The following is a 25,685-nucleotide window of genomic DNA, read 5'->3' as shown; positions in this document are numbered from 1 at the left end:
TGGGCACTGTCAGTTTGAGGAACCTGTAATGGTCAGCCATCCACGAAGAGCTGAAACGCCTGTAGTACCAAAACCCGAGAGTCCCACTACCAGGGCACCCCAAGCAGCGCGCGCGCGAGCGGGAGGCCCAGAGCGCCGCGCGGCTAGCGTCTCCGGTAGCCACGTGCGCAGGCGCAGTGAGGCCCAGGCGCCCCCTGGCGGGCTGTGGCGCGCAGGGACCGCCCCCTGTCCGGCGCTGCAGCTGCCCGCCTGTGCCCAACATGGCGATGCATAACAAGGCTGCGCCGCCGCAGATCCCGGACACCCGGCGGGAGCTGGCGGAGCTCGTGAAGCGGAAGCAGGAGCTGGCGGTGAGGGGCTAGCACCAAGAGAGTCCGGGTGGGGGCCCTGCGCCTGCCCTCGCTTCCAGGCCCCAGCTCCGCCGCGCCAGGCCGTTACTTCGCGGGCGCTGCGCTGCGGCGGGGAATCCGGCGGCCTGAGGTTGGGCTGCGCATTCTGCGGCCCGCCGGCGCCTTGGCTTCCCGGGTGTGCTGGAGCCGGGGTCAGGGGCTGGGCGCCTAGCCGGAGGGTGGGGGGAGGGGGAAGGGATGGCGCCTAGGGCTGTGGGGCTTCAGTGTGGCAGCGCTGCAAAGGCGAGTGCCGGTGAGCTTTGGGGGTGGGTGAGGGCGTGTGTGTCGGTAGGCTGTAGGAGATTGGTTCGGGCGTGCGGGTGGGCTTCGGTGGGGTGGGGCAGGAGGCGGCTGTGGGAGGGGGACTCAGTCATCCACTCTGGTCCTTGGAGGATAGAGGGGCGCATGTTCTTTTGGGGACTAGGAGTAGATTCATTGAATGGGATTTCTGATGGGCAGGGATGCGATGTGTTTGGGAACGTCTAGAAGGTGACAGGCGAGGGGAGCTGACTCCGTCTAGGGAATTAGGAATTGACAGGCATCCAGGACCTCATGCATCCTGGTGGCTAAGCCCTCTTCGCCTCCCGCGGCTTGGTTGGGCACCTGGGAGCCCATCTAACCTGAAGCCCTTCCAGGTTTCCATAGCAACTGGCTGTCCAGCGCAGGCGGCCTTTCTGAGCGGAGAGGAGTGAGTTGGCTAGCAATAGAAGGCTGCTCACTCTACCTTTATGCGTGGGAGTGGAGTCTGCATGAGCCAGGGTTCTTCGCAATTGGGTTTACATGAACCCTCTGAAGTAGATACAAAATTCTGTATATGTATGCACTTTTCAGGGGACAAGCTCTCTGTGTTCCATTGTATTCTCAAAGGGATCCAGCAGGACAATTCTAGACTGTCTTAATCTGCTTGTCCCTCCCTGTATCATCCATTTCTCCACAATGTTGGTTTAGTGTATTTGGGCTTGAGTTTGTAAGTCTAATAGCAAGATTTCAGTTTGGTCAAACCCGACGCTTGCGTTTAAGAGGCAGCATCTATTTCCTTGTTTTTCATCTCTCAGGAAACGCTGGCAAACTTGGAGAGACAGATCTATGCTTTTGAAGGAAGCTACCTGGAAGATACTCAGATGTACGGCAATATTATTCGTGGCTGGGATAGGTATCTGACCAACCAAAAGTGAGTGTCAGAAGCCTGTGGTGTTTGCATTGTGACCTACTGATACTTGTTTTTAGGACAGTGTTCGTTTTTTATAGCAACTTTGCAGGGAGGTGGTGTATAGTAAGTGGTAGTTTGAAAAGAGGTTTGGGCTTGAACTTGGACCCTGGCTCAGCCTCAGCCTCACAGAGTAATCCTAAGCAAATCCTACATCTGTAGAACATGAAATACAGTGTATAATACCTTACACGACAGCGGCCTTTTAGTGTTTTCCACATTTGAATCAGTCGTGATGAGTTCTACCCTCATAGTTTGCCATACCTAGTGCCAGCTGCACCCTCATTTATTTATTTCAAAGATTTTATTTATTATTTTTAGAGGGAAGAGTGGGAGAGAGGGAGAGAGACTTTGACCTTGGTTGTCTCTCACACACCCCCAGCTGGGGACTGGACCTGCATGTACCCTGAATGGGAATTGAACCTGTGACCTTTTTTTTTTTTTAAAGATTTTATTTATTTATTTTTAGGGAGGGAAGGGAGGGAGATAGATAGATAGATAGAGAGAGAGAGAGAGAGAGAGAGAGAGAGAAACATCAATGTGCGGTTGCTGAGGGTTATGGCCTGCAACCCAGGCATGTACCCTGGCTGGGAATCGAACCTGGGACACTTTGGTTCCCAGCCCGCTCTCAGTCCACTGAGCTACGCCAGCCAGGGGCTGAACCTGTGACCTTTTGATTCGCAGGCCAGGCCTCAATCCACTGAGCCACAACAGCTAGGGCGCAATTTGTTAGTAATAATATTCTTGAAATCTTTCTAAACTTTTTGAAATGTTTTAAATCTATGGAAAATGGAATGAATAGTGTATGAACACCTGATACCCTCCACTGAAATTCATCTGTTGTTAACTTGTTGCCACATTTGTTTCTCCTCTTTCTTTCTTCTTTCTCTATTATATAGATAAACACACACAGCTATATTTATATTAGGATTTAAAAAATTTTTTGAAATAATTATAGATACATAGGAAGTTACAAAATAGTACAGAGAGGTCCCATGACCCTTTACCCAGTTTTCCCCATTGGGTTTTATGTAACTATAATATCAAAACCAAGAAATTGCCATTAGTATTGTGTCTATGTACTTCTGCCACTTTTATCGTGTGTGTAGATTCCTATAACCACCGCTGCAGTCAGGATACAGAACTGTGCTATCACCACAGAGGTCTCTGTTAGGCTACCCCTGTGTGGTTTTATCTCCTCATTCTCCCTAGACTTTCTTAGGGTTTTCCTTGCTACCCCTATAAAGGTTAGAAGGAGATTTCATGGCACATTGCCTCTAAGTATGTCAGCAGTTATGTCCTCTCCGAATAAGTACATTTTTCTTACCTAGCCACAATTATGCCGAGAAAAGTAGCACGACATTAATAGTATTATCTAATATACAGCCTTTATGAAAATTTCCCTAATTGTCCCAACATGCTGGCTACCTTATTTTGATCTCCTCAGAATTGTTCATTGCGTTAGCTATGCTTTTAGCGCCTTAATTTAGAAGAGTCTCCCACCCTTTTTGGCAGTGAAGTTGTTGTTTATGACATTATCTTGTAGAATGTCCCAATTCCACATTTTTTTTATTGTGACCTCACAAGAGACCCTTTAAACATTTTTGACGGAAATGTTGCATTAGTGGTTCGTGTACTTCCTGTTCATTGCTATTTTATCAGGAGGCACATAATGTGAGATTGTGCCATTATGGGTGTTGCTGAGTTTGACGACGTGATTTCTCCATTGTAAAGTTTATTTCTTTTCTTTTAAATTAACGTGGAAGTTTGGAGTTTATACTTCTAGACAGTAGGAATATACTGCTCCCCCTGCCCCCCATTTGTATTCCGTGGTTTTAGTCTACATTGTTGATTCCTATCAGAATAAGTTATTATACTGGAAGTTGCAAAATGGTGATTTAATTTTACTTTTTTTTTTTTTTACATTTATTACTGGTATTCTGAAAGAAGAGCCTTCCCTTTTTATCTCTTCCCTTTCTTTTTTTTTTTTAAGACTTTATTATTTTTCAGAGAGAGGGGAAGGGAGGGAGAAAGAGAGGGAGAGAAACATCAGTGTGTGGTTGCCTCTTGTGTGCCCCCTACTAGGGACCTGGCCCACAACCCAGGCCTGTGCCCTGACTGGGAACCAAACCCGAAACCTTTCGGTTCACAGGCCGGCACTCAGTCCACTGAGCCACACCAGCCAGGACTTATCTCTTCCCTTTCATCTTCTCTATCTCTGTCTCTCATTAATATCACTGTAGACTCATGGATGTTTTTAAAAATTAGTGTTGCAATCTAGCACTGTCACTTTTTTATTATAGAGGTTTATTTTCAGTATAAATTAATTTATTGACATGTAGACAGAAAACTATACAAATTGTAAATATACAGCTCAGTGACTTTTCACAAAGCTGACACACCCATCATCCTTTTTGATGCTCAGTCTATCCCGAACTTGGCAGGAAGGAGTCTCCTTACGATGATTCCTTTGTCCTTTTAACAGAACCCTATTAGTCTGAGCACATTGTCCCCCTTTCTGTCACCTTTTTCTTGTCCCCAACCATTTTTCTAAAGAACCCTGGTTTTTCCTTTAGATTTTTAAAATAAAAAAAAATTAAGTTTATTTAACAGAGATACTTCATATCACTGGTCTATACGAGTTGTTTTTTAAGTCATTGAAATATACACGTATTAAAATGAGAATGACCATGAACCAACTGAAGTAGCCTCATGTACCGCAGTGAAGGCATTGCTGTTTACACAGGCACTCAAGCGCAAAGGTCCTTTTGGTCAGCCCAAGTGGTGTGGAGGGAAGAAAAACAAAACGAATTCCATGCCTATTCCCTGGGACATCCTCAGCTTGAGCCATAGACAGAGCTTGGTGCTTATAATGAATCTCCGTGTGTGTTTTAGAAACTCCAACAGCAAAAACGATCGAAGGAACCGGAAGTTTAAGGAAGCTGAGCGGCTCTTCAGTAAATCCTCGGTTACTTCGGCAGCTGTAAGTGAGGTGGGGGGAGCTCTGCGTGGCCCATTGTTGAGGGAGACCTCAGTTAAATTTCTGTGACTTTTCTCCACCCCTTCTGTCTGTAAGAGCTCGTCTGAGGTCTGTGATAATTTTTCTAGTAACTAGCGTTTTTGTCTTTTAGGCAGTAAGTGCACTGGCAGGAGTTCAGGACCAGCTCATTGAAAAGAGTAAGTTTATGTTGTTACTTTTTCATCAGTTTATTTTGAAGCTACCATGGTTTCTGCCTTTACCTCCTTTCCAACTGTGTATCTGAAGACTGTATCTCTTAATGCTCTTCTGTCTTCTTTCTAGAAGTCCTTCCTTCTGCCACTTCTGTCACAGGAAGGGTGATGCGAGCCGCTCAAAACCAGAAAGATACGTCTTCACTCCTGATAAGTCTTAGGGGATTTTTTTAAAGTTAAAAAAAAACCCACTTTTATTGTGAAAATTTTCAGACATACCCAATAAATCCCCATAGACCCAATTTAATTTTCAGGAAATTCTGACCCTGCAAACAGAATGTACCTGTGTGTTCTCAAATATAAAATGGGGAGTGGACAGTATTTACAACAAACTGTGTCACTCCCTGTGAGCCATGCAGTGTCATTCTGTTGTGATTCCTAGTGACGGGATGTGGGCCCGCCCATTTTCTGAGTCGGACCCTGCGTGGCTGTATGTTCTCCCTGCGCCCTGGGTCACTTGGAACGCACCCTCCTCTTCGTACTGTGGCTGTGAACTTGTTTCAGAAGGTCTCATTGTTGGGTCCAGTGTTTCGCTTTGGGGCAGTGGTTTGAGGAAAAGGAGTTTTGGTAGTCTGCGAATTACTCAGCTACTTCCATTATTATTATCTCTGTACAGATTTCTAAATTTGTAACTCTATCCTGATCCCCTTTCCTGAGCTTTAGTGATACATTTTCTAGAAAAATTCTAGAAAATGTCTTCTGTACATTTCCATTCAGATATTCAAATGCAAACATTTTGTCTAAAGCTGAGCTGTTCTATTTCCTTCAAAACATGTCTACCCAGTTTTTCTGTTATAGTACTTCATCATGCAAAACTTTGTAGACATTTTTACTCTTTTTTTTCTGCCAGCCTAATCAGTTGTACCAAGTCCGTTTGATTTTTCTTTTGCTATGACTATCAGTTAAATCTTGTTTCTTCTCAATTAATGCCACTTGTAGAATGTAAGGCCATTTCATCTGCTTTGTAGAGCAGTAAGACTGGTTAAGGAAGATGCTCGATCTCACCCTTGTGAATTGAGATGGAATGATGTCTAACCCCTTAGTTTTGTGTTTACAAGAGTCTCTCATCCTGCCCCTGGCTTAGTAGAGAGTTCAGTATATGGCTCTGCACCTAATTATTTGCAGAGTAGCAGTGCCTCGATACTTCCTTTCAGGAGCTCGACTGAGACAGGTACTTAGGTATTCAAGATTTTCTGAAGCATACGTAGACCATCCATCACCCTAAGGTCTTCCTCCCGGACTGAGCTTCATCTCTGCAATACATCATAGGAGTATTCTTTGGTCTTCCCTATAAAGTTACATTTGGTCTTGTAAAATGTGTTTCTATATATTGTAAGAGGATGTTGCAAATGTTGTTTATTATCATTCCTTTCTTTTTTAAAAGATTTTATTTATTTATTTTTAGAGAGGGGAAGGGAGGGAGAAAGGGAGAGAAACGTCAATGTGCGGTTGCCTCTCATGCATCCCCTACTGGGGACCTGGCCTGCAACCCAGGGATGTGCCCTGACTGGGAATTGAACTGGCAACACTTTGGTTTGCAGGCCAGCACTCAATCCACTGAGCCACACCAGCCAGGGCTATTTATTTATTGTTTTTAGAGAGAGGGGCAGGGAGGGAGAGAGAGGGAGAGAAACATTGATTGGTTGCGTCTTCTATGCCTCCCATCTGGGGACTGAACCCGCAGCCTAGGCATGTGTCCTGACAGGGAATCAAACCTGCAGCCTTTCAGTTTATAGGATGATGCTCCGACCAAATGAGTCATGAGGTCAGGGCTTGTCATTCTAATTATTATCTCCTTCAGGAATAGTTGTTTTCCCTGAGGGACTAGTTGTTTTTTACTGCAAATAATGTAATTGACTGTTTCCCATTTTGCATGGGTACTAAATGCTTAGAGCCAGATTTGTGGTACCCCTCTAAAAAGCAAACATGAATTTATAACATGCGTTGTGGGACCGAATCTTAGTACTGTATCCAGCTTATTTTCCTCTTTTATTCCTTTTTGCCTTATCTCATTTTAAATTTATTTCATTGGATTTCATTATGTAAGCCTTGGCAAGCTGCCTTGAATTCTTTTTGGAATAAAGCAGAGTATAGAGAATTACATAAATACTGGAGTTCATTAATTCAAATGGTCAGAGCCCCTTTAAAGTAATCCTATTGTGCCCTGGCAGGTGTGGCTCAGTAGACTGAGTGCCAGCCTGAAAACTGAGGCTGCCGGACACCGGTTTGATTCCCAGTCAGGACACATGCCTGGGTTGTGGGCCAGGTCCCTGGTTGGGGGCGAGCGAGAGGCAACTAACTGATCAATGTATCTCTCACAAATCGATGTTTCTCTCACTCTCTTCCTCCCTTCCTGTCTCTAAAATAAATAAATACATAATTTAAAAAACATCAAAATTGGTGAATTTTTGTGTAGCTGTTTTAATATTGAAGATGAAAGAAAATATGCAACATTTTTGGCATATTATGCTTTATTATTTCAAGAAAAGTAAAAATGCAACTGAAATACACATGAAAAGGTTTGTGCAGTGCATGGAGAAGGTGCTGTGGCTGATTGAACATGTCGAAAATCATTCCCGAAGTTTTGAGCTGGAGATTTCTTACTGGACGGGGAGACCACTTGAAGTTGGTAGCCATCAAATTGAGACATTAACTGAGAACAGTCAACATTCTGCCATGTGGAAAATACCTGACACACTCAAAACATCCAAATCAATAGTTACTGGTGAAAACAAAAATGTCTTTTATCTGACAGAAAAAAACTAAATGGACTTCTTGGCCACCCCAATATCTTCTTGTCTCTGTACTGCAGTATGAGTAATTTTTTTCTGACCTACCAGTTCCTAGAATTCTTTTCAATTAAATCAGATTTGTTGTTAAATCTTCCCTTGATTTTAATTCTTTTGTTATTGCAATTTTATTTCCATAAATTCTACTTAATTATTTTTAAAATCTGCTGTGTAGCCTTGACTGGTGTGGCTCAGTTGGTTGGAGCATCGTCCTGTAAACTGAAAGGTGGCAGGTTCAATTCCTGGTCAGGGCACATGCCTAGGTTGCAGGCTTGGTCCCCAGTCAGAGCACGTGGGAGAGGCAACTGATCGATGATTCTCTCCCTCTCTCCCTCCCTGCCCCTCTCTCTAAAAATCAATAAGCATGTCGTCACGTGAGGATAAAATAAATAAAAATAAAATCTGTCATGTAACTTCTCAATAGCTTTCTCTGCAGTTATTTTCAAACTTGTCTATTACTTTAAGTGTAGTAAGCACAGTTATTCTGTAGTCTGTATTTAATTTCACTTTCTGAAGTCCTCGATGGCCTGTTTTTGTTCGTTGTTTCTGCAGGTCATTACTCATGAAATCTGGTCTCCCTGTGTGCTTGATTATCTTTGAGCACTGCTCCTATTATTAAAAGTATTCATAGAATAAGCCCTGGCTGGCGTAGCTCAGTGGATTGAGCGCGGGCTGGGAACCAAAGTGTCCCAGGTTCGATTCCCAGCCAGGGTACATTCTTGGGTTGCAGGCCATAACCCCCAGCAACCGCACATTGATGTTTCTCTCTCTCTCTCTATCTCCCTCCCTTCCCTCTCTAAAAAATAAATAAATAAAATATTTTTAAAAAAGTATTCATAGAATAAATTGAGGGCTAGGATGAAGGTGCTGTGCTGTCTTCCAGAGAAGACTTAATGTTTGCTTCTGCAGGGTGCGTGTGCCTCTTTAAGCCAGGTTCAAGGCTCAAGTGTCCCTGAATGACTCAGGTGGTTCAAACTAAGCTTTAATTCCATGAGAGGTGTGGTCTGCTTTGCCTTTCATATCCTTTCCTTTTTGCAGAATCTCACCAATATCTCAGAATTTCTATGTAGCAAATCTTGTGGAATGATTTCTCTAGTTTTGATCTTTGGCGGCAATGAAGGGAACATCCTTTTTTCTTAGAATTCTGACTTGCAAGTTCTTGGATCTCAAGGATTTTAGAGTTTTGCGCTTTTGGCATTTTATTTTTAAACTATTTTGAAAATTTTCCTCAGAAATTCATTACATTCTGCTTCCTTTGGCCTCAGATGTACCCAAACTAGAATAACAAAGTGGGTTAGCATGGCCGTAAAGGGGGCTTTTATGCAGGTCAGTGAAACATTGTTTTTTTTTTTTTTAAGAATAAGAGAAAAACAGAATAGGCAGATTTTACCCAGTTTCCTTTAAAGGATCAGCATGGTTTCTGCTCTTCTTTCTCCTGGACTACTCTGGCGCTTGCAGCCAACTGCACCTCCCCTCCGCTCTCACGTCCTCCTGGTGGCCGACCCGCTGCTGCTGCCGCTGCCGCTGCCGCTGCTGCTGCGTCCTCCTGCAGAAAGGCGCGTGCTTTCCTCTTTTCCCTCTTTAGACGTTTAGTGCCATCGCAAGTCACTGCCTTGACACAATAGCTGTTCCTTTCTTTCCATGAGTAGAATGTCTCCTTTGTAGATTTATTAATCAAAATCTGATGTCCTTTGCTCCAGAAATGTGTTGCTCACTGTTCCGTCAGTGAGAAGCAGACCTGCGTGTCTTTCCAGGGTGGCAGCGCCCTCCAGTGGGCGGACTCGCTGCTGCGTTCTGAGATGTTGCCACCCAGCCCTTCTGCCCTCAGTCCCCTCCTGCTTCCCTGAGCCCAGGAAGAAAATTACTCTTACTTTGTGGTCTCATTTGTATTTTGACAGTGTTTAATCTAGTCTCCCGGGCTCAAGTTCCTCTTATAAACCACTTCAAGCCTAATAATCATAAAACACGGATTTGTACAGAGAACTCCATAAATATTCGTTGTTGGAGGTAACTTCTTTATTCAGAGGTTCTTGTGTCTTGGCCACGTCATGTCCTGCTAACAACTGTTTTACTGCAAATGGTCTTTGCTGTTTGTTGAGAATATGACTTTCGTGCTTGTAGATCTCAGGGATTTTGAGATTTGGACAATTACTGTGTTGCTGATACTAAGCAAACACTTTACCTACATTATCTCATTTAATCCTTAAAGCTACTTCTTGAAAACAGGGAACACTGCGGTAGCCCCAGTGTTTAGCCCAGTGCCTCATCCGTAGGAGATACTCAACACAGGAAAGAAAGGATTCCTACTTTACAGGTGGGGAAACAGGCGGAGGAAGGTTAAGCCACAGTCAGTTCTCTTAAACCTTACCTTACACTGTCTCCCTAGATAAAATCCTTTACTTACTGTGATGTTTATGAGTTCTCTTAACCTGCAATTCCATTTCACCTCATTTCTCAAGTTCTCTGTTTAAATAATGTTTGATTCCCTGGTCCCAAATATACCTGTGTTCTCTCCCCTCTACACTTTTGCTTGTGCGGTTTTTGGTACTTATTTTAGCTTCTCATTTTTTAAGGTCCAGTTTAAATTCTACCCCTTAAACATGGCTTTTCCTGCTCACTTCGGCAGCACATATTCTAAAATTGGAACAATGCAGAGAAGATTAGCGTGGCCCTTGTGCTAGGATGACATGCAAACTCATGAAGCATTCCACTTCTTTAAAAATATTTTTTATTGATTATGCTATTACAGTTGTCCCATTACCCCCCTTCATTTTCCTCCACCCTGCACACTCTCTCCCACCCACATCCCCCCCCTTTAGTTCATGTCCATGTGTCATAAGTTCTTTAGCTTCTACATTTCCCATACTATTCTTGCCCTCCACCTGCCTATTTTCTACCTACCACCTATGCTACTTATTCTCCATAACTTTCTCCCCCTCTCTCCTCCTCCCACTCCCCTGTTGCTAACCCTCCATGTGATCTACATTTCTGTGGTTCTGTTCCTGTTCTAATCGTTTGCTTAGTTTGTTTTTGTTTTTGTTTTAGGTGTGGTTGTTTGTTTTGTGAGTTTGCTATCATTTTACTATACATGTTTTTTTATTTTCTTTTTCTTAGATAAATCCCTTTAACATTTCATATAATGTCATATAGGGTTTGGTGATGATGAACTCCTTTAACTTGACCTTATCTGAGAAGCACTTTATCTGCCCTTCCATTCTAAATGAAAGCTTTGCTGGATAGAGCAATCTGGGATGTAGGTCCTTGCCTTTCATGACTTGGAATACTTCTTTCCAGCCCCTTCTTGCCTGTAAGGTCTCTTTTGAGAAACCAGCTGACAGTCTGATGGGAACTCTTTTGTAGGTAACTGTCTCCTTATCTCTTGCTGCTACTAGGACTCTCTCCTTCATTTTTACCTTGGCTAATGTAATTATGATGTGCCTTGGTGCGCTTGTCCTTGGGTCCAACTTCTTTGGGACTCTCTGAGCTTCCTGGACTTCCTGGAAGTCTATTTCCTTTGCCAGAATGGGGAAGTTCTCCTTTATTATTTGTTCAAATAACTTTTCCACTTGTTGCTCTTACTCTTCTCCTTCTAGTACCCCCATAATTTGGATGTTGGATTGTTTCAAGATGTCCTGGAGGTTCCTAAGGCTCTCCTCATTTTTTTTTGAATTCTTATTTCTTCATTCTTTTCTGATTGTATGTTGCTTTCTTCCTTCTGGTTCACTCCGTTGATGGGAGACCCAGCTTTCATTCCTTCACTATTGGTTCCCTGTGCATTTTTCTTCATTTCACTTATTGTAGCCTTCATTTTTTCATCTAATTTGTGACCAAAAATCAACTAATTCTGTGAGCATCCTCATCACTAGTGCTTTGAACTGTGCATCTGATAGGTTGGCTATGTCTCGGTCGCTTAAAAGTACTGGTTGTGGGGCTTTCAATTCTGTTTGAGCCATCTTTTTTTTTTTCCTTTGGTCTGGTTGTGCTTGTTCTGTGTTAGGGGCGGAGCCTTAGGTGTTCACCAGGGTAGGGCACCCCAGTCGCTGGGTTGTGATGTTTATGTGGGGGCGGGGTCCAAGGGGGAATAATGGCACTTGCTCAGCTCTCCGTCGGACCTCGGTCCTTTCTGCCACTTCCTCTGAGCAAACTGGGCCCCTCTCGTGCTGATTCCCATGTGGGTGGGCTTGTGCACTCCGTGGGACTTTCCAGCGACCTCTCCTGTGAGACTGGGAGTCTCTCCCTGCGCCTCACCCCCACAGGTGTTTTCCATCAGTGTCCTGAGGCTCTATTTCCCAGCGCTGGGATCCTGGGTTGCCCGCAGTGCCTTGCTTCACAATCACCGCCTTGCTGGGTCTGCCATTTGCCACCCTTCGGCCAGGGTCTGCCAGCTGCCGCCTGCGTGCTCAGGGTCCACCTGCTATGGTCTTGTGTGCCTCGGATGCCTTTTGCGCCTGGTCCCAACACTCTCGGCTCTCCGTGCGGTGACCTGAGCCAGGCTGCCCGACTCTGCCCCTCCTACCGGTCTGGACAAACGTGTCTATTTTAACTTCTTGGTTGTCCGACTTCCATACAGTTCAATTTTCTGTCAGTTCTGGTTGTTATTCTGTTTCTAAATTGTTGTTGTCCCTATCTTGGTTGTGTGAGGAAGCACAGTGTGTCTACCTATGCCTCCGTCTTGGCTGGAAGTCGCTCCACTTTGTTTTTAAAGGGAAAAAAATGAAGTTTTTCCTGAATAATTCACTCTTTTTCTCTGGGACATTGGTTACTACCTGGTGCGTTACTGTCAGCACTCACAGGGCTTTGATTCTGTGCATGCGGTTTCAGCTTATAGAAGGTGACCACCGCATCTGCTTACGCAGCATCTGCTCCTGCGGCATCCGGCCGACGGGGGATAAATAGTGCATTGCTCACCAGTGCCCTTTAATTGAATTGCCCGTCAAATGCAGAAGGGCCAGATTAGTCAATATGCCTTTGTTGAAAATCAATCGATCATAAATGTTAAAGGTTTATAAGGTCTGTCCAGAAGGTATCCAGCCATGTACTATGAAAAATAGAGACATTTATTGAACAAGATACAAGGTACAAGAAACATTGTACATAGGACAGTGACACCTTAGTCTCCTTCAAAGTAGGCATCTTGGCCTCTCACATAGTTCTCTCAGTCGCCATCAGCTGCCTCATCATATTTTCTTCAGTCTCATTGATGGTCTGAAATCTCTTCCCTTTCAAAGGTGATTGTAGTTTTGGGAAAAGCCAGAAGTCACAAGGCACCAAATCTGGGCTGTAGGGGGGCTGGGTTACCTGGATGATTTCACATTTCACCAAAAAACCCTGTATGAGACATGATGTATGAGTGGGTGTGTTGTCGTGATAAAACTGCCAATCACCAGTTGCCCATAACTGCAGCCTTCTGAATCATCTGAATAGTTTCTGTGGAGGAATGTTCGAGCTTAACACAAAATTGGATGCAGATTTGTCACTCTACTCACTCAGTTATTTTAATGAGACAGCCACACAGTATACATGCTCATTCGATGGTGTCTACCATCCTCACTGACTAGTACAGTGAAGTCATCATTGTTCACACATGCACATTCCAGTCCACTCTCCTTGGCTGCCGGGTTACATCGATGTCACACAAACTGTTCTCATTATATTAATAATGGCCGGACTTTTTCTGGGCAGACCTCCTATATCTGGCCTCTGAATTCCCTTCTCTGGTTCTGTATGTCTGTTCTTACGCCAGTGCCATGTGGTCTTGGTTACTGTAGTTTTATGTGGTAAGTATTAAAGTCCTTTTGCTAAATTTTGTATGAAATCTATTTTCCTGAACTATAGAAAGGCCAAATTGTTTAATATAGTTTTTCTAGCCCTGGCTGGTGTGGCTTAGTGGATTGAGTGCCAGCCTGCGAATCAGAGTCAGCAGTTCGATTCCCAGTCAGGGCACAAGCCTGGGTTTCGGGCCAGGTCCCTGGTTGGGGGCGCACGAGAGGGAACCACACATTGATGTTTCTCTCCCTCTCTTTCTCCCTCCCTTCCCCTCTCTAAAAATAAATTTTAAAAGTCTTTAAAAATTTTTTTTTAATGTATACTTTTTCTACCTTCATAGTTTTAGAGCTCCCTCTTCTGTTGCTTTCATGAAGTGTTCAAAAATAGGATTTCATTAAAAAATAGGATTTCGTGATTTCTGGAATCTGATTGTTTCTCTTTTGATTTTGAGGGACCATCTCTTTCTTTTACTTCTTGTGTCCATGTGCTACTCAATTTGAAATCTCTTCCCAGCAGTTTATAATACAAAGACACAAAAAGAAAACTAGCCCCTGGTTCTACTGTCTACATAACCCCTTTTGACAAATTTTAGAAACAGATAATGTACACATATATTTAGAATCCTCCAACAGTTAAGTAAAGTGAAAGTCTTTGCCCATTCTTGCAGGAAAAAAATAATACATTTACCAAAATTTTATTTATTTCTTTTTTCTTGTATTTATTTTTTAAATATAGTTTATTGATTATGCTATTACAGTTGTCCCATTTCCCCCCTTCACTCCCCTCCACCCTGCACACCCTCTCCCACCCACATTCCCCCCCTTTAGTTCATGTCCATGTGTCATAAGTTCTTTAGCTTCTACATTTCCCATACTATTCTTGCCCTCCCCCTGTCTATTTTCTACATACCATCTATGCTACTTATTCTCTGTACCTTTTCCCCCTCTCTCCTCCTTCCATTCCCCTGTTGCTAACCCTCCATGTGATCTCCATTTCTGTAGTTCTGTTCCTGTTCTAATTGTTTGCTTAGTTTGTTTTTGTTTTTGTTTTAGGTGTGGTTGTTAATAATTGTGAGTTTGCTGTCATTTTACTGTACATATTTTTTATTTTCTTTTTCTTAGATAAGTCCCTTTAACATTTCATATAATAAGGGCTTGGTGATGATGAACTCCTTTAACTTGACTTTATCTGAGAAGCACTTTATCTGCCCTTCCATTCTAAATGAAAGCTTTGCTGGATAGAGCAATCTGGGATGTAGGTCCTTGCCTTTCATGACTTGGAATACTTCTTTCCAGCCCCTTCTTGCCTGTAAGGTCTCTTTTAAGGAATCACCTGATAGTCTGATGGGAACTCCTTTGTAGGTAACTGTCTTTATCTCTTGCTGCTACTAGGATTCTCTCCTTCATTTTCACCTTGGTTAATGTAATTATGATGTGCCTTGGTGTGTTTGTCCTTGGGCCCAACTTCTTTGGGACTCTCTGAGCTTCCTGGACTTCCTGGAAGTCTATTTCCTTTGCCAGATTGGGGAAGTTCTCCCTTATTATTTGTTCAAACAAGTTTTCCACTTGTTGCTCTTCCTCTTCCCCTTCTGGTACCCCTATAATTTGGATGTTGGATTGTTTCAAGATGTCCTGGAGGTTCTTAGTCTCTCCTTATTTTTTTGAATTTTTGTTTCTTCATTCTTTTCTGTTTGGTTGTTTCTTTCTTTCTTCTGTTCCAATCCATTGATTTGAGTCCCAGTTTCCTTCCCATCACTATTGTTCCCTGTACATTTTCCTTTATTTCACTTAGCATAGCCTTCATTTTTTCATTTAATTTGCGACCAAATTCAACCAATTCTGTGAGCATCCTGATCACCAGTGCTTTGAACTGTGCATCTGATAGGTTGGCTATCTCTTCATCGCTTAGTCGTATTTGTTCTGGAGCTTTGATCTGTTCTTCCATTTGGGCCTTTTTTTTTTTTTTTTTGGTCTTGTCGTGCCTGTTACATAGTGAGGGGGTGAGGGGCGGAGCCTTAGATGTTCAACGGAGCGGGGCACCCCAGTCGCTGGGTTGTGACGCTGTATGTGGGGGCGAGGTCCGAGAGGGAACAATGGTGCTTGCTCCACTCTCTGCTGATTTCAGTCCCTTCCGCTGCTTCCCCCAAGCAAATTGGGCCCTTCTTGTGCTGATTCCTGTGGGGAGGGGGTTGTGTATGTTCCAGGACCCTGTGGGTCTCTCCAACGAACTCTCCTGTGAGGCTGGGAGTTTCTCCCTGCACCTCAACCCCCACAGGTGTTTTCAATCAGTGTTTTGAGGCGTTATTTCCTGGTGCTGGGATCCTGGGTTCCACTGTCTGTCTCACTCCCCAGTTTTGCCTGGTTTATCTGCACGTGAATGTGGGACCACCTAGTCCGCTAGCCACCTTGTGCGCCGTGCCTCTCCACAATCCTCCTGGGGTCTGCCAGCCGCTGCTTTGCCTCAAGTCCTCTCCACCCGGCTACCCAACTCCGCCCCTCCTACCTGTCTGGGTGATCTGGATGAATGTTTCTTCTTTAACTCCTTGTGGACTTGCATACAGTTCAATTTTCTGTCAGTATTGGTTGTTTTTTTGTTTCTAAATTTTTGTTGTCCTTTGGTTGTGTGAGGAGGCACAGTGTGTCAACCTGTGCCTCCATCTTGGCTGGAAGTCAATTTTATTGGAGAGCGGGGGAGGGAGGGAGAAATAGAAAGATTGATGTGTGAGAGATACATTGATTGGTTGCCTCTCACATGCCCCCAAGGCTCCCAAGTGGGGACCTGGCTTGTGTCCTGACAGAGTCGAACCAAATCGAACCAAACTGGTGATCAGTTTGCAGGCCGACCTTTCTGACCAGTTCATAGGTTGGCACTCCGCTGAGCCACACTATATTTTTAGAGAGGGGGGAGGGGAAGGGGGAGAGAGAGAGAGAGGGAGAGAAACATTGAGGCCATTGATTGATTGCCTGTAGTATGTTCCCTGGCCTGGGATCGAACCCGCAACCTAGGTATGTACCCTGACTGCCTAACTGGGAATTGAATCCACGACCTTTTGGTTTACGGGATGCTGCTCCAACCAACTGCACTATACCTCCTGCCAGAGCTCATTGGCGTTTCTTATATATGCCCTGACCAGGGATGGAACCTGCAACTTTGCTGTGTCAGGACAGTGCTCTAAGTTACTGAGCTATCTGGCTAGGGCCAAATAACCTCTATGCAGTGAGGTTACCCTGGTTATGTTCCCACTTCCCAGCTGTCCTTTGATCTGTTGCCTCTAGTTACACTGTTTCTAATTATGTATCAGGGACTCTGGTAACTGATACTTGGATTCTATGTATCTTTTTGTCATTTAGATGGTGTGATCAATGAGGATAGCAGTATAGTTTGCTTGTTTGTTTTTTTCCTGAACGGGTTTCATTACACAGAGGGCCAGGGGCTCAGTCCTTCTTGGCTGCTGCCTTCCTCATGGCTGGCTGCAAGGACATTGCTCAGCTCCTCTCCCTTCCTCTTGGCACGGATGTGCGTCCCCACCCTGTTCTTGATGAACTTCAGGGCCCTCTTGTCCTTAGAGACCTTGAGCAGCTCCGTGGCACGCAGCTCGTAGGGGACAAAGCCACACGCCTCTGAGATCAGGTCCCGCAGGAGCTTGGTGTGTGGGTGAGGTGCCCGCAGCAGCGGCTGTACCTTGGCTTGCTCACGATCTTTGTCACTCCGTGGTCCTTGTCGAGGCCCACGGCTGTGGGGCAGCGGAGACTCCTGGCTGCTGCTCCTCAGTGGCTGCTGCGGGGGAAGCCAGTTGGTTTGTTTTTTTAAATATATAGTAGTTCTCAAAAAATCTCTCCTGCTGACAGATGGCCTGAGGAGTACTGACGGTGCCGCTGGGGATTTGTGTTTGTTCCCTCCAGGGGAGCCAGGAAGTGGGACGGAAAGTGACACTTCTCCAGACTTCCACAATCAGGAGAATGAGCCCAACCAGGAGGACCCTGAGGATCTGGATGGATCTGTGCAGGGCGTGAAACCTCAGAAGGCTGCTTCTTCCACTTCCTCAGGGAGTCATCACAGCAGCCATAAAAAACGAAAGAATAAAAACCGGCACAGGTCAGTGGTAGGGAGCTCCTCCCGCACGCCCCCATTCCCCGCCCCCCGCCGCCTGCCCGGCCTGCCCCTGCCCCCCCAGAGCTTCTGTGACCGTGGCCATGTGGGGGCTTCACTAGAGTGAAAACTCTTCAGGGTCGGCTTGGTCCTTCTGTTGCTGTTCCGAAGCAGTTCTGTTCGTCCCGATGAAACAGACGAGTTGAGGAGCCGGTGGGCCTGTGCAGCCCATGCGGAAGGGCCGCCTTCTCCCTGCCCCTAGTGCAGAAGAATTTTATTTCACAAAAAATTAGTTTCGTGCAGTGAATTTGGAGTCCTTTTCGAGGTGGAAAAGGGAACTAGAAATGGAGCCTGTGTAACAGTATTTGAAAAGTGTCCCTAGTCCACGTTGGGAGGCTGCAGAGTAGGTTAGAGTCCTTTGCTCTTAATGCCGATCCCTGCCTACCCGTGTTTGCTTACGCATGGAGAGAACTGATCTGACGTGCGTTATTTTCTTTCTAAATACGCTTTTTTAATTGCATGTGGTATCTCTGTTTTTGTGTGTCTCTGCAAAATGCTGATTTCAGATATCAGAGGAACAATGTACAGTCTGAGCTGTGAGAGCACCTTCCTAGATAACGTGTGTCGCTGTGCTTTTTTGCAGTGCGCAGTGAGATAGGAATGACATCAGTGGACAGAGAGGTCAGGAGTCGCCCAGAGAGGGTTTTAGCATTCACTCTGCTTGGGGTTTGTACGATCATGCGAGGCCACTTATCTCAGGTCACCGGAAATTACGCAGCTGCCTTCAGAGAGGGGAACGCTGTTCCCAGTGTGAGGGGGCTTGGCCTGGCCGCAGACACTTTGGGAGGCCTGGAAGGCAGGTGGGCCTGTGTGGGCACTTCTCCGGCTCCCGCAGGAGCCTGCGTGTGAGGAGATGCACGGTGTTCTGCAGGGGGTGGGTGGCGCTCCCTGCCGGCCAGTCTGCCTCTGGATCGGGTCGCTTTGCACACTGGTAGGCTTTTCCTTCCTGCACCCAAGGTGCTACATTGTTCTGTACAAGGTGCTCTGTGGGTGCGGCACAAGGGAATAATGTAGAATTAATGCTACTGGTTTAAGCCTCTTTGGAATCCGTTGATTCTTTCCTTCTGGTAAGAGTTTTTCTTGGTGGTGGTGGTGGTGGTTTTAGACTGCAGAAATAGTATTTCCTCCAAGTTGTGGCTGAGGACTGCCAGCTTAGCGTTTTTCTGCAAACCACAGATCACCAGGCCGATCTCACGAGTGCAGTAAGAAATAGCACAAATGACTTATCTGTTCTTTTTGTGAGGCTGCTTGTCTGATCGCTGGGACAGGGCCGATGCCGGCTTATCACAAAGAGCAGCAGAGAGCCACGCTCTTAAAAATATTTTTCAAAATTGTCGAGATAATTAAATGTCATGCCCTGTGTTGCTTTTATTAAATGCGCTCCAGTGTCATTTTGTAATAGTAATGATGCTTTTCCTATTTCAGCCCAGAGTAGGGAACATTCCACTAACGTTTCTGGGACATGTTTTTGAATTACTGATGCCAACAGACACTCTCTAGGTAGCTCTTGTTTATTTCAGGTAGTACCTCATTTCCCTTTGTGACACGGTTACTGATAAAATGGGATTAGGCATTGAATTTGACCTCTTGCGGGTTCCTAGTAGATTTCTGTAGGGACTGCACTCCTTTCTACCCTTTTTTCTCCTGGCCCTGGAAGCTAACTCCTTCCAGAAAAATACTAGGATTTATGAAGATCTTTGTATTGTTTTCACAAATTGTGTTTTCACAAACAGTGTTTTCTTTTTGGGAAGCAGGATCCTGTGACCACTCCCCTGGTGTAATCTGGCTGAGCCTGCCCCAGGGCAGCGGAGCAGAGCTGATCTACCTCCTTTCTGGGGAAAGCAGGTGGGGTGTGCCCAGCTGGCAGCCCAGTGGCCAGTTAAGGCTCTCAGACCCCTGCCCTGTTTGGTCAGGAAGTGCATCTGTCCCGGCCCCTGCCCTGGACTGCTGTCTGAGTGAGGGTGGCAGCATGGGGCCGGGGTGCAGCACTCCGTATGCGTTTGTGAGCTTGCAACCACGTGACGCTGTTCCTCCTGCAGCGGCCACACCCCATGTGGCCGGATAAAGTCAGCAGTGAATTACTCCCACAGGTGTCTGAGCACCTGCTGTGTGCCTGGCATTGTTTAGTGGGGGGTGGGGCAAAATGGAAATAAATGTGGTACTGTAGCAAAAAGGAATAACTTTTGAATTTGTCCTTTTCAGGAATATGAAAATTTATCAGATAATTTTTAGCATTCATGAATGATCACACTGTTCAGAATTTTTATTTTTTACATGCTATCTGAACAAGTTTCAGTATCTTTGAAGAGAAAACATTGAAATAACAACTTACAGCCGCTCTTTTAGGTTTTTATTACCATGTCAAACTCCAGGACTCCTCTGGGTTGTTTGTGAAGTTGTCATGAGGTGGGTGCTGTCTGCTTTGTGAACAAAGTTATGTGATGCTGAGAGCTAAGTTTTTGATAGTTCCTGGTTTGTACACGTACTTTATACTCTCTCCCAAGTGGCCTGGGTGCAGCTGTGCATCAGGGGTGTGGAGGCGCAGCTCTCTTCCCTCTCTGCTCTTGCACACGTTGGCTGGGAGGGAAAGACAGCCGTTGGCATGTTGTGCTACCACCTGTGTGCAGTCGCAGAGGCTGGAGCCAGCCGGGAGCCGGGGTCATGCATGGGGCTGGCGTGGGCTCCGGAGGCCTCTGCCCAGACCCTGGTCTGTGAGCCTGGCAGCCCCACGTGGCTCTCTCCTCGGATGGCTGCCCTCCGGGTCCCTGAGCCCTGGGTGCTTGTGGGTGTCAACTTCCCTTTGCTTTCATAGGGGTGCAGCCGACGCGGGTGTCCCCTAACTGCAGCCCTGGCGTAAACAGCTAACCGCCGTCACCAGTTCAGGCTCCACAGTTTCTGGAACAAGACTCACCTATCGCTGCAGTGCATTCATTCGACTCCTGGCTTCTAGAGTGAATGCTGTAGAAAAGGAGGACCACATTTAGAACATATAACTTGTTTAGAACATATAACTTGAGTTAAAAGTTGCAAAATGTTTTTTTAAATGTATGTTTTTATCTTTTGTTTTGCCGAGTTGTTAGTACTGTCTTCAAAGCACCTTTCATTGTATGACTAAACCCTTCTTTCTCTGTTTCTCCTAATGCTCTAATTATATTTGTCATCACTGTTAAATGTTTCCCAACCTCTAACTCTGGGTCTGGCAGCTGGTGGAGGCCTGCAGGTACTTAGTTTTCTAATGAAGTAACTCTTCCTTTCATAGTCTGTTCTTCTGATACGAAAACCATTGAGGGAAGGGAGTCTCCCAACCACAGAACCTTTGATGCTTTGATGTTTGAAAACTTTATGGCTTAAGATTCTTAAAGCTGATTTTGTTTCTATAAATCTTGCTACGGTGGCTAATTGACTAATTTATTCAATTAGTATATTAATTTCTATTGCTTTCTTCCTTTCAAATGCTGCCCCTCAGCCCGTCTGGCATGTTTGATTATGACTTTGAGTAAGTTTGATTTGAATTAGTATTTGTGCTGTGTTGTTTAGTGTGTAGAGACCAATATGCCTTTTTGAGACCTTTCTAACCCATAGTTTATCTGTTTAATTGTAGGTATGTATATTAGGTTAGGCTGGGAAGTTTTTTTTAAAAACAGAAAAACGTGATGGAGGTAACATTTTATTTAATAACTTCAGCAAAATTAAGTAAACTTCACTTTTATGCACTTTAATTGCTTTTAAAATAGATAACTTTTACTTTAATTCATATTTAAATTGATTTTCTGGCTTTGCTTCATAAGGAGGTTGATAGTTTAAGATCTTATTTTGCTTTGGAAAGATTTAAAAACTGAAATTTGTGTAATTTCTGCTGTGTTTCACGCCCAGAAATGCAAACTCCTAGTCTCCTTCCTGTCCCGAGTCGCTGTGTGGCCAGTGCTCACCAGCGACGCAGCTGCAGAGCTAACACAGTAACACAGAGCATGCCCTCCCAGTTCAGTCTCTTTAACACGCAATTTTGGAATGATTTTTAAAAGTTGTATGGCTTTCATAACTGCTCTGTATTTCTTTTTGAGTCATCTAAGTTTGCCTTATGGCAAGAGTATCTGCTCATGTTTTTAAATACTTGCTTAATAATATCTGGATAAACACCTAAGTATGACATAGTCTAATGAAGAATGTGGATTTTACTTAACCAAATAGTCTTTGTTATAGCTTGTGCCCTATTCAGTAGCTGATTCTTGGATTCTTTTTCTGTAAATTAAAAGGCAAATGTTTTTATTTTTCCCGCACAGGATTGATCTGAAGTTAAACAAAAAACCACGAGCTGTAAGTATCAGCCAGACCGTTTCAGAGAGGCTGGGAGTTTTGTGGATGATGAAAGAGTGACGAGAAAACCGTCTTCAGAACCTGAGTGTCCCTCATCTGGGATCACAACTCAAGTTTCAAAATCTGGGATGTCAGTCTGTATACACTTCCATTGTTAGGTGTTATTTAGTTTTTTTTATATTGGAGAGAGGAAGGAGTCCCACATTTTTACTGAAGAAAACTTCCCTTCGATTAACTAATGAATTGTTAATATTAGCTTTCTGTTTCTGACTGGCGAGCTCAGGATGTCTAATGATTAGGGCAGACTTGGTGTTTCAGTCCCTTTGTAGACCCAGAGGACAGGTCATTTTCAGATGGGGAACACTGTGCATCACATTTGAAACAGAATCTTTGGCTACAGGATAATCGATCCCCTAACAGGGTTGTTTGTGAGGTTTTTTTTTTTAAAGATTCCAACCAGTATTCTGCTGAGCATGAATTGGGACTTCCTTTTTCTCTCTCTAGGACTATTAGAAGACTCACTAGTGCAGAAGCTTCCAGGCTGTAAGCCCCGCCTCCCTGCTCCGACCTCGCAGAGACACACCTCCCCTGCCCGCGTGCGTGTGCGTGGCCGTCCCGCTCTGCTCTCCCAGACCCAGCGCCTGTGACTCTGAGTCGTTCGTCCTGAAACGTGGTGACAAGTCCTGTCCGTAAGGCCACATTGGATCATTCACGTTGTGTCATTTTCAGTAACAGAACTGCAGGAAGACCGTGGCGTGGTTATGGTCCCGGCAAGTTGCTAACTGAGTCTCTCCCTTCTCGGAACGAACGTCTGCCCCGGAGATCGATCCGCCGGCCTCAGCTCCCTCCGTGGTCCCCGTCGGGAAACGGCCTCTTTGGTTTTACGCTGGAAGTAGGGCAGCGGTCGCGGTTCAGACGGAGGCTATAAACACCGGGCATTTTCTTATTTCGTTTGTGTTTTATCATTTTTCTATTGTTGTTTTTACCATTTCACTTTCTTTTGGGACTTTTTGTAATGACTTTGTACAGCGCATACCTTCCTGCTGACATATCTAACAGTCTGTTTCGCACAGTTGCCAATGTCCTTGAACTGAAAGTAGTCTGGTTTGCCGTAAATAAAATGGGGAACTCGGCTCTTTGGGTTTGCGCAGGGGAAAGGTAAAGTGTTTATTTAACAATCACCTCCCTTAAACCTTTCTGAATTGGAAGCAGTTTCCATGTTGAAGGAATAGAAAAAAACTGAAAAACATAAGTTTTAATCAGTCCTTTTAAAATATTTTTATTCTTTTATATAAATAAAGTATCACAGGGTTTGATTTCTCATGCTTTACTTTTAAACCTGAGGGGTTTTTTTCACTTATTTATTCGTATCATGCCTTATGGAAATTTTTTTCTCCATCTTATCTCTCTTTGCTGGTATTGCCTGATTAAATAGTGCTTAAAAATCACTAAGGCATATGGAAAGGCTGGAAGTTGCACCCACAGCTGATAACACGCGGAGTTCTTGAGCAGAGGGAAAGACAGGATCAGTGAGAGCCAGCAGCACCCACCGCCCCTGGCCGTGTGGAAGAGCCGGGGAACTTGCTGATAATTGTTACCAGCCTCTGGAGTGGTGGTGCTCTGCCGCAGCTGCACATTGGAATCACCCGGGAAGCTTAAAAAAAATACTGATGCCTGGGTCCCACCCCCAGAGACTCTGGGCCAGGGTATAGCCTGGTGATGGGGATTTCCTTTCAAAGACTCCCTGGGATTCTGATAGGAAGCCAAGTCAGGAATTACTGCGCTGGGAGGCTGGCCAGTGCAGTTTGAACCCTGTGTTGTGAATCAGTGTAAGGGATGAGATTTGGGGGCCTGGCCTTTCCTCTGACTCTATTTAGTCATAGTCCTTATGCCTATATCTCTGTTAGAAAAACATGTTCCATTTGTGATAATATTGGTAGAGCTGAATGTGGGTGGCGTTGATTATCAAAACAATTCTACCTTGTCTGTGCAAAAGCTTTCACTCTTGTTCTTAAATAAACCTTTTCTTTTGCTTTTTTTTTTATTTTTTTGGACTCTGTGGCTATCTAGATGTCTTTGGCTATATCTTTGGTAGCAGAACTCTAATGTCAGGGTTTTTAAGGAAATAGTTTCTTATGTTTAGGTTGTTCCTTTACAAAATGACAAACTAAAACAGTGGAAACCAGAAGCATTCTGCTCCCTTTGTCAGTGCGTCTTCTTTCCGGGACGGTCGGGGGAAGGCCGCAGGTTTCTTGAACTCCGAGGAAAGCACACGGCAAACCCGAAAACCTCTCTCTCATAGTCTGATGCTGGCTGGAGGTACAGTAGGACTGCGCTTAAAAAGCTGTGTCCCTCAGGGGCATGTCTGTGTGTGTGGATGCGCCCGTGTGTGTACGATCACACAGCCAGGCTGCTTGCTCTGTGCTTGCTTTGTCCATGAAAGTTTACCATTGAGTAGGGGAACCTCCCAGCATGTCTGTAAATTGGCTGGGCGTACTAGAGATTCTCAAGTTTTAAGAGACTGCATAGGTTCCCTACCTTGGGGTGGTTTAGAAAAAAGGCACCACAGGTTACCGGTATACCACGCTTGCGATACTCGTAACCTCAGTTATAGACTCCTGTATTTTGCCATGTGCAGTGCACTCCCATGTGTAATATACACCCATGTTTTTGGCCCAAACTTTCAGGGGAAAAAACTTTTGTTTTCATTTTTTTTAAAGATTTTACTTATTTATTTTTTAGAGAGAGGGGAAGGGAAGGAAAAAGAGAGGGAAAGAAATATCAGTGTGTTTGATGTTTGTGGTTACCCCTTACATGCCCCTAACTGGGGACCTGGCCCGAAACCCAGGCATGTGCCCTGACTGAGAATCAAACCAGCGACCCTTTGGTTCACAGGCCTGGGCTCAATCTACTGAGCTACACCAGCCAGGGCCCTTGTTTTATTTTTGTAATTTGGTTATTTATTTATTTATTTATAGTCAGGTAGTTGTTTTTTGTATTATAAGGGAATTTTATATATTTTATATTATGAAGGCATAAATAAAAATTAAAAGCATTTATATAAATACAGAATTAGTACAACCTACATAAAATGTGCACCTTTATTTTTCCCTCAGAAATTTGGGCAAAAAAGTACATGTTATACACGGCAAAATAAGGTACATTTGCCTGACTTCAAAGATAATGACTTTGATCAAGTCACTGCTCCAAAGAACAAAGGTGTGAACACAGGGGTGCGTTTGTTTAGGTGGCAAATGCCCGCACGGTTGCTGCGTGTCACAGTTGGTGGAGGCGGTCTGGCTGGGCGGCGGCCTGTTCTGTCCCATCTTAGCAGTCCCCTGACCTGGGGTGGCTGGCTGCCAGGACCACCGAGAAGGTGCTTCCTTCCCAGCCTGCCTTCAGGTTACTAGGGTTGGAACAGGACTTGGCTGCAGGTTTTAGGGACAGAAAGTGAATTGGTTTAAAGAGCAAAAGGGGGAATGGGAGGGCCAAGGGCAGTCATACTAGTTGATTTCTGCCATCTGGGTAAATTCGGTTTTCTGTTCTTTAGCCGTCTCATCTCTAAGATGGGAGTAGGTGGTCCTTTGCTCCTTTTGGTAGTTATAAGACATTTTCAAAAGCCAGGTGCTTTGTAGTTACATCTCATGTCTTGTTCTGGTAGGGCGGTGTTTGTACAAAGCTTCCTGGGGAGTTGCAAGTATCATCTTCCAGGGAGTGGAGGAAATCGCTTATTGAAAGTCAAAACCAAACACCCTCAGACCCTCCAAGTTGTCCACAGCAACTTTGCAGGAACAGCCCACAAAAATAAAAGGTTGGAAGCTTCCCTGGCTGGTGTGGCTC

General features: G+C 44.7%; 1 protein-coding gene and 1 non-coding gene across 5 annotated transcripts; both read left to right on the top strand.

Annotated features, from left to right (window-relative positions):
• The first annotated feature begins 226 nt into the window (after positions 1-226).
• MEAF6 (MYST/Esa1 associated factor 6) lies at positions 227-23,889 on the top strand. 4 transcript variants are annotated; one of them, XR_006787990.1, is made up of 9 exons: positions 229-350; positions 1,445-1,560; positions 4,492-4,579; positions 4,728-4,773; positions 17,285-17,477; positions 20,998-21,027; positions 21,133-21,190; positions 21,812-21,845; positions 22,350-23,889. XR_006787990.1 is itself a non-coding variant. In XM_045859512.1 (8 exons), the coding sequence occupies exons 1-8, from the start codon at positions 261-263 to the stop codon at positions 22,356-22,358; spliced, it is 606 nt and encodes a 201-aa protein (XP_045715468.1). In that variant the 5' UTR covers positions 227-260; the 3' UTR covers positions 22,359-23,889. The 4 variants fall into 4 exon arrangements, 2 of the variants coding, with proteins under 2 accessions (XP_045715468.1, XP_045715469.1); XM_045859512.1 differs by lacking the exon at positions 21,133-21,190 and having other exon boundaries at positions 227-350; XR_006787991.1 differs by lacking the exon at positions 20,998-21,027.
• Positions 10,227-10,333, top strand: LOC123832397. The gene has a single exon (XR_006788051.1). It is a non-coding gene; the product is annotated as a U6 spliceosomal RNA (small nuclear RNA).
• Positions 23,890-25,685: the final 1,796 nt, after the last annotated feature.

Source organism: Phyllostomus hastatus, unplaced genomic scaffold (genome assembly GCF_019186645.2).
Source record: "Phyllostomus hastatus isolate PE091 unplaced genomic scaffold, TTU_PhHast_1.1 phas_scaffold_182, whole genome shotgun sequence".
In the NCBI taxonomy this organism is placed as follows: domain Eukaryota; kingdom Metazoa; phylum Chordata; class Mammalia; order Chiroptera; family Phyllostomidae; genus Phyllostomus; species Phyllostomus hastatus.
This window is presented reverse-complemented; position numbering and strand designations above follow the sequence as displayed.

Excerpts from the sequence above, each read along its gene's own strand:
- MEAF6 (XM_045859512.1), top strand. The coding sequence starts at position 261 with ATGGCGATGCATAACAAGGCTGCGCCGCCGCAGATCCCGGACACCCGG. Across the intron at positions 4,580-4,727 it reads CCTCGGTTACTTCGGCAGCT|GCAGTAAGTGCACTGGCAGG; the intron begins GTAAGTGAGGTG and ends TTTGTCTTTTAG. Across the intron at positions 21,028-21,811 it reads ATGTTTGATTATGACTTTGA|GATTGATCTGAAGTTAAACA; the intron begins GTAAGTTTGATT and ends TTTCCCGCACAG.